We start from the raw sequence: 7,966 nt of genomic DNA, 5'->3' as shown, positions 1-7,966 counted from the left end.
GATACAAAACGACCCTGAAAATCCCAGGTCGCCAGCTCAATAGACTATTCCGCCAACGCTCGGCGGCCATCTTGGAAAGAAGAAGAGAAGGAAGAAGCAAAGGCCGGTATGAGAAATATACGTTGCGGCGTCGGTTTCGGTCGCGGATCGTCTTGGCGCGAGTCCTGGCGGTGTTTTCGAGTGTTCTGTATTTCCTCAGGTGATTTAAACGTTAAAATGTGTTGTCAAGTGATATATATGCGTGGAATATAATATTTGGCGTTAGGGAAACACTCGGAAACAAACGGTTACGGTCTGAAATCTATTAATGTAGTGATTCAAAGGGTTTTTTTAGCGGTGTTAACCTCTCGAGTCACCTTTGGTTATCTATAATGCTCATTTGAAAGAGTTTTGAATGAATAACAAAGGGTTGCGTGGGTATTTTGTAACAGAATATCTGATTTTGCGTACCAGTTAATGTGGCCATGATTTTGTTATCTTGTAATGGTGTTTCTGTGTACTGTTGTGTGGTGTGTGCATCGTAGAGAAAATTGCACAGTGATTTTACATCACAAACCATGATAAAAGTTAGAGAAAATACACACGGGAAATTTTTTAGAGTTGGTTTCATGCTTTAACAGATTTGTGTTATTTTGACGTGCACTACCCTCAAGTGAATGTAACGCAGTGGCCTTGAAATTATGTTTGCTCTTGTTTTAGTTGTTGTAATGGAGCCTCTGCCTGAGTGGAACAACTGGAGCACCCCAGTACCACAGGTCATGCTGTATGGTGATGGGTTCATGAATACATTTAAACACCATGCACACACTGGAATGGTGAACCGTGGCAACACGTGTTACCTCATTTCATCAGTTCAGGTGAAAACCCCCATTTTAAATTTTACTGCTTACTGTCTCTCAAAAATCAGTTCTTATTATCCAATGAATCATTTGTGTCGTTGGCATTATGTAGGCGTTGCTTAATGTACCTAAGTTTACAAATTGGCTGCTTGGTGATGAGTATCACTTTAAAAAATGTAGAGGTACAGGAGATGTGTGTGTCACTTGTGCACTGTCACTTACATTTAAAAAAGTTTTGGGTGGTAGTCATCTTGTATCTCCAACCGAGTTGTGTGATGTTCTGAAAGGTAATATCTTCTGTAATTTTATCTATTCTTTTGGTGAGGTCTAAAATCCTTGCATGCTCTTGCTCGCTTAATATTTTCTGTGGGATATTAGGGATATGTATGGTGTATGTGTATGTTTGTCTAGTTCTTGGATTACATTGGGGATCGCAGGAGGACGCCAACGATTTCCTAGTGTCCCTATTTGCCACAATGAGGAAAGAGTACTTAGACAGATTTCCAGAAATGATGTAAGTATAACTGTTCAGTCACTAATGTTGTTCTTGTGTTTTAATTCTTTGTTTCCTATTACTTCCATTTCTTATGTGTAGGGAAGTTCTAGACTACTGCAGTGAGCACACTACAGTAATTGATTTGCTGTTTGGGTTCTGGATTAGAACTGAAGGTGAAACTGAGTCTTAAATGTCTGATTTTAAATTGATTGCAAGTGACTTGTTTTCCATCATAACTTTTTTTTTAACAGTGACTTGCAAATTATGCAACGGTACATCTTGTACATACCGTTTAATGATGGAGGTGCAAATCAAACTTTTGAAGACAGTTGCTGAAGGTTTGCAGGACTTCTTCCTAAGTGAAGACATTTTTATGAAATGCTCTTCCTGCAGAAGGGCGAGCATTTGCTGTCGTGTGGTGTCGACCTTCACAACTCCTGAAATACTTGTTGTTCAGCTGAGAAGGAAAGTAAATTTCTGTGACAGTTCTACAACCCTTTATTTTAATTGTATGTTCTTGTAATTTTTTTGTCCCCTTTTATAGATTCAAGGATAATATGGAGAAGGACCCCCAAAACATTGGCATTGACCTTAGGGTTACATTTGGTGGTTCCATTTACGAGCTTTGTAGTATTATTGAACACAAAGGGCCCACTCGCCATCATGGCCACTATACTTCTTACTCCAAGTGTCCTGATTTGTCATGGAGCTACTTCAATGACTCTGAGGTCCGTTGCACCACAGTCTTAATTTTAAAATTTTGTTGCTTCAAATAATATTCACTTTTTTAAAATACAGGTTCTTCAGAAGAAAACTGAAGAATTGACCTCAGAGGATGTTCAAAGAAATGTGTACATCCTACTGTACCAAAAGGAAAGCAATCCAGAAAATCAAAAACAGCTGAACAAATTGCCAAAAATGACCTCTCCTATAGGCTTGCAACCATTTCTAGTTTCCCCAATGAAGAACGGTCCTGTGAACAAGAAAGTGAGTAATCATTGTTAAAAGTTTGTAGTGAGATATTTTATGCAAATTTTGTTACAGACATTGAGTGCTAAGCTATCGGTGGTGGAAGAGAGGGATGAAAAAGAGCTCGCAGACCCCCTGATATGGAGTTCTGATGAGGCAGAGTCACCATTACCTATCAATTCCAGAAGACTACATTCTGTAATTATATATGCTTAATTCTCAGTGCGATTCTTAATGAAGTTATCCAACCTTGTTTTTAACAATGTCATTTCATTTTGTTACTTACAGAATGAAAAATCCCAGCCTCTGAAAATAAAAATCAAGAGAACAGTGCGTACTTCCCCTAAGGTATTATTTAATGCTAATTTCTTGAATATGTGATTTGTCTTCTAATTCTCTACTGATGTCAATATAATAATTCTTGTAATAGGCCTCCTCATCCCAGTCGTCTCATTACTATGACATAATTGGGAAGGATGCTAAGGTGGACAGTACACCTGTTAAAAGGTCACCTGTTAAGCTGAAAATATCTAGAATGAAAAGACTATCACCCAAGGCTGACTCAGCTCTCTCAGAACATGTATACAAGGTTGTGCATTCACCCCTGAAAAAAATTACTATTACCAGAAGAAAGAGGCTCAGTCCCAAAGTTAGTGTTTCATCAATTCCATTATTACTATGAGATGTTCCGCATAATGTTTGGAGAGTAATTATGTGTAATTGTCACTGTTTTTTTCACAGGCCTGCTCAACTCAGTCAGCTCATAGCTACAAGATAAAGTGCCCAGTCCAAGTTCCTGACTTGGAGTGCCAAACCACCAAATCACCCTTAGCACAACCACACTCCCCAGAAAAATCTCCAGTGGAGGAAAGAAAAAGGATAGGGAAGGACAAGAAAATGCTACCAAGAACCTCACCACAGCCACAGTCATCTCTAGGGTCTCCAGTGAAAAGAAGAAAGGGTAATAAGGAAGTGTCGTCACCAACAGTTCCACCGCAATTAAATATGTTTGACACATCTTTTGTAAGTCAATTTGTTTATTTGGGTTAGAATTTCAGTGAGCTTTTTAGTATCTTCAAAAAGCAAAAACAAAAGAAGTTCCTCATTTGTTGGCAGGACCTTTTCAATGGTGTAGACACTCCAGATATGTGTGCTGGCTCAAATGAGAAAGAAGATAATGGCGCATTACCTTTAACTGGCCAGGTATGTTCATATTTCTACAAGCTTGACTATATGTCTCTCAGCAACTGAATGGTGTATTTGTAGCTTGTTCCTAAGTGTCCAAGCTTTGCTATTTAATTTAATTCATAGTTAAACTAAAGATTACTTTTGGTGCTATTTTGGTTATTTTTCTCTTCGTATTAGAGAATGAATTTCTCCCCTTTTGTAAATCATTTTGCGGTCTTGACTTATTGTTGTATTTGTTAACATGCAGGAAACACCCATCTGGAATGTTGAGTTATATGAACACGAAGTGGAAGGTGCAGTTCTGCCTCATGACAAATTGGCAAACTATAAGAACAAGGAATTGCAGAGATGGCTACAGTGTAGAGGTCTGCCTTATGGAGCCAAGAGAAACGAATTATTGAAGTTGTATGTAGCTGCTAATATGAACATTAAAAAAAAACCTTTTGCAACGAATTTATACTGTGGGAATTTTACAGAATTCAGGCATGCATCGACCAAGGTAAAAGCCACATACTGGATGTACGGGTAGACAATGGGATTCCTTACCGCATTAAATTGCAGAAACTGGTATGTTATACAGGAGAGAGTGCTAGTGAGTGGGCCCATTGACTTTGGAAATGTTAATTTTCTCCCTTTCATTTTCAGTACCCAAAGCATAATTCTGCTGAGTACAGCATACCAGAGAGAGGATGGGGAAAATTTGTTAGTGTTGCCATTCCTCAGCTATTCAATTATGGCCATTTATATAATTATGTGGTAGAGTCAGCACCAGAGCTACCTGTACATGATACTGGCCTGTCCCAGGAAGAGATCTTTGATGCCTTAGAAAGTGAAGATGACAATTTGGATACACATCAAAATGCAAAAGATCCCTTTGAAGATTCGGAATGCCCTTGCTTGCTGGATGAGAAGCCATTAAGGAGAGGCATGAAGTTTTTAAAGAGTGGTCATGTTCACTCCCTAAATGATGTAATGGTATCGAACACTTACCATGTTAAAGCATTAGTTGCCCCGTCAATGCCAGGCCCTGACAAAAAAGTTGGCGTGGCAATCTCAGTCATTTCAGGTAGTGTGCAGAATGCTTATTGCAGCTGCAAGGCGAATGCATTAGGGCGCTGCAGCCATGTGTCTGCTTTGCTTCTATATATATTGAGGCATGTCAAACTGAATGGGTATGACGGTATGTACAAATACATGGTTGGTGTCTGGTCAGTCAAGTCGGTTGCAGTGCAAGAAATGCCTTTCCTAACGTGCTTCAATTTGTTGTCACTGAAACAAGATATGTAACTTTTATCATATGTAGTAATCTAATCTGAAGTTTCAAAACTTTGTGGTGTGTTTTATGCGTGGGGAAGATGTACATCTCTTACTGTGTACCCTACTTGCCTGACCTTATACTAATTCATCAACTCATAATTTTCTTTCCAGGTTTTTTTTATTTATTGAAAATATTTAGTAACAATTTTTTAAAGTTAATAATCTTTAGCTTATAACAATAACCCAAAAAGAAAGAACAAAATTAAAATTATTCAAAAATTAACAATATGTTGAAATTAGGCAGTAATTAGAAGGTTGAGACAAAACTCAAATATTCAGTTGGATTTTGATGAGACTTTAGAGGGACCCTTAGAAGATTTCTTGGTAGTCTTCTGTTGACCATTAGTCTTAGATGCCTTCTTTTTCTTCTTTGGTTTCTTGATGAGGTGTGGAGGGTCAAAGTTTGTCAAACATGCACACACAAACACCATGTCCTCTATGTAAGGTATCATCTTGTTAGTGATAGTGAACCTCAGCAGACGAAAGTCCTTGATTTTTCCAATGGCATGTTCAACATAGATGCGTGCTTTGGCAATGGCTTTGGTTACTAATACTTCCTTTGGGGTGAAGCGATTGCGCTGGCCCAGAGATGGCGGCCTTATAAGCTCTATTTGGCGTAACATACATTCACTCTTCAACTCAAAACCACGGTCTACCATTACAGCATCCCCTGGTTGGAACAAATCTAGTAGTTTGCTGTAATTCACAGTCTCTTTGTCTGAAATTGCTCCTTCATAAGCTTCGCTAACAAAAGACACTCCTCCATATAGATTAATCCCAATGATGAAATGAGCAGTATTGTATGATTTATAATCAGAATAAGTATTCCCCTGTTGTTGAAAATCAGAAGGTACTTGTAATTTGAACGAAGCTCCATCAATAATCATACGCAGATTTTTGAAAGGCTTGAACACTTTCGGTACATTCTTCTTTTGTTCTTCTACGGTCATGAGCATGCGATCCTTAAATTTTTGAAATGTTAGGTACATGTGCCTTAATACTGCAAAAAAGATTTCACTGGCCTGGGTTTTGCCAATGCCCATAACAAATCCTAAGTCTACCAGAGGAGTACCCCTCCTTAAACGGACAAGAGTCAAGAAGAGACGGTCTTCAAGGGGTAGTTTGAATTTCTTCTCATTCTTTGATGGTGTTTCCAACTTGTACTTCATTTTCAGTTTACTCATCTCCCCCAAGAAGTTTGTATAAGACTTTGAAATTTTCCTGGGTAATACCAGTGAAGAAGCGAAACTCTGAAGGCTTTTTTGTCCAACATTTTCCCAGACTTATTACAGCATTTGTGTTACTGTCCACTTTCTTTTCTTGCTCATCTTCAAAGCTTGTTGAAGTAGTTTGGACTCCTACAGACCTTGTAGTGTTGACATTACTGGTACTGGTAAGATCAGTGGATGTGAGAGTGGGAGCAACAGTTTCTCTTGCAAGGCTGAAGTTATCCTGAAACAGTTAATCAACATGAATTAATACACTTTGGTTGTTGACTTTGTGGGCTGGGAGTCTTTTATCAACACAAAATGTGGGAGCACTGTTTGCAAGTAATGTATTTTCTTTTTAGTTATGTAGGTTGCAAAGGTTGAACCTTAAATTTTTCAGTGTTGCACACTATATGTTAACATATACACAAGTATATGTTCAGACATATAGTGTGCAATGCTTTGTGCACATTTTTAATTTTTTCTGCTTGCAGTTGTCTCCTGTACCTCCAAACCTTGCGTTTGGAACAGGGGGTCCAAGAAAACAAATCCAGGAGAGATCAAAAGCAAGGTGTATCCCTCCCTCATTTACAACACAGTGCGTCGGGCAACTTTCAACCCACAGCCTTCCGCCTTCAAGGAGAAACTGGAGAAGCACCCTGAAGAAGTCCTGAACAGCTTTTTGTGTGCCCTCACAGCCAATTCTCAGAAAACCTTGTGGTCAGTACTGCTCCATTCTAGCTATGGAGATTACTCACTTAGCCAAGAATATCTTGACATGTACCCTGTACTGCATGAGCAATTTGTCCAGAGTCTGAAAGACCTCATCCCTAAGGACCACCAGCAATCATACTTTGAACATCCAAACACTGCAGCTCAAAGCGAAAGTTCTGACTGGCATACATTGCGCCAATTATTTGTTACTGCATCAGTTGCAAAGAGAGCAATCAAGCTGATTGACATTGGTGCTAAGAATTTTTTGAAATCAAATCTCTGGGGAATTGGCAAGGACGAAGAAGAAGAAGATTATCCTGCCATGGTCTATGGAAGGGAAAATGAATCTACGGCAAGAAACGCATATAAAGAGAAAATGCAGGCAGTGATTCCATCTGCTAAAATTAATTTGTTGGGGCTCTGCCAGAGTGTGAAATACCCTCAGCTGGCATGTAGTCCAGATAGTACCCTGGAGATGAATACACTAATAACGGCTAATGAAATCAAGTGCCCCTTTCGATTGCAGAACATTGACCCAGAATTTTTTGATTCTTATCTAACAAAAAAACAACTGAAAGATTTCTACTTATTCAGAGATGAGCAAGGCAAAATTCAATTAAAAGAAGATCACATGTATTACTTTCAGGTCCAAATGGTCATGGGAATTTTGGGTCTTCCAATGTGTGATCTAATTGTATGGTTACCCAAAGGAATGGCCATTGTTCCTGTGCATTATGATGAAGAATTTTGGGAGGAATTGGCATTGGGGTTGACTGAATTTCACAATTCCTTAATTATACCCGAGTATTTTTTACAGAGGACTCCGAGGGATTTAGATCCAATAATTATTGACATATCTTACACCTAAACTTTTCAGGGAAGCTGGAACAATGACTTACAAAGGTTAGTTGATTTGTTTCCTCATTCTGGTATTCCATGCTTTCAGGCTGATTCCTTTCCTCATTCTGGTATTCCATGCTTTCAGGCTGATTCCTTTCGTCATACTCTAATTTTTTCCTAGGCTCTCTTTTTGGATTTTCAAACTGCACTCTCTGCCGGAGAAGAAAAAGTGAGAATGAGTACTGACACTTACTACAGAGAGCGGTAAAGTACTGTACTGAGCTTACAGAGGGGACAGGTCTCTCCGGTATGGGTGATATTGCCCAGTCCTTCTGAGTTGACGTCACTGACGGCCTTGTAGACAGTGGTGTTGACTCCTAGAAAATGATTTCAAA

At 39.0% G+C, this 7,966-nt stretch overlaps 2 protein-coding genes across 2 annotated transcripts; one reads left to right on the top strand and one right to left on the bottom strand.

Moving 5' to 3' along the window:
- Positions 1 to 4,863: 4,863 nt before the first annotated feature.
- Positions 4,864 to 5,978, bottom strand: LOC113215313 (uncharacterized). The gene has a single exon (XM_026434922.2). It carries the CDS (start codon positions 5,976 to 5,978, stop codon positions 5,085 to 5,087), a length of 894 nt encoding a protein of 297 aa, XP_026290707.1. The 3' UTR covers positions 4,864 to 5,084.
- Positions 5,979 to 6,162: 184 nt separating this feature from the next.
- LOC127751108 (uncharacterized) lies at positions 6,163 to 7,852 on the top strand. The gene is made up of 2 exons (XM_052274174.1): positions 6,163 to 7,634; positions 7,717 to 7,852. The coding sequence occupies exon 1, from the start codon at positions 6,796 to 6,798 to the stop codon at positions 7,597 to 7,599; it is 804 nt and encodes a 267-aa protein (XP_052130134.1). The 5' UTR covers positions 6,163 to 6,795; the 3' UTR covers positions 7,600 to 7,634; positions 7,717 to 7,852.
- Positions 7,853 to 7,966: the final 114 nt, after the last annotated feature.

Source organism: Frankliniella occidentalis, unplaced genomic scaffold (genome assembly GCF_000697945.3).
Source record: "Frankliniella occidentalis isolate FOCC.00 unplaced genomic scaffold, Focc_3.1 Scaffold346, whole genome shotgun sequence".
NCBI classification, from domain to species: Eukaryota; Metazoa; Arthropoda; class Insecta; order Thysanoptera; family Thripidae; genus Frankliniella; species Frankliniella occidentalis.
This window is presented reverse-complemented; position numbering and strand designations above follow the sequence as displayed.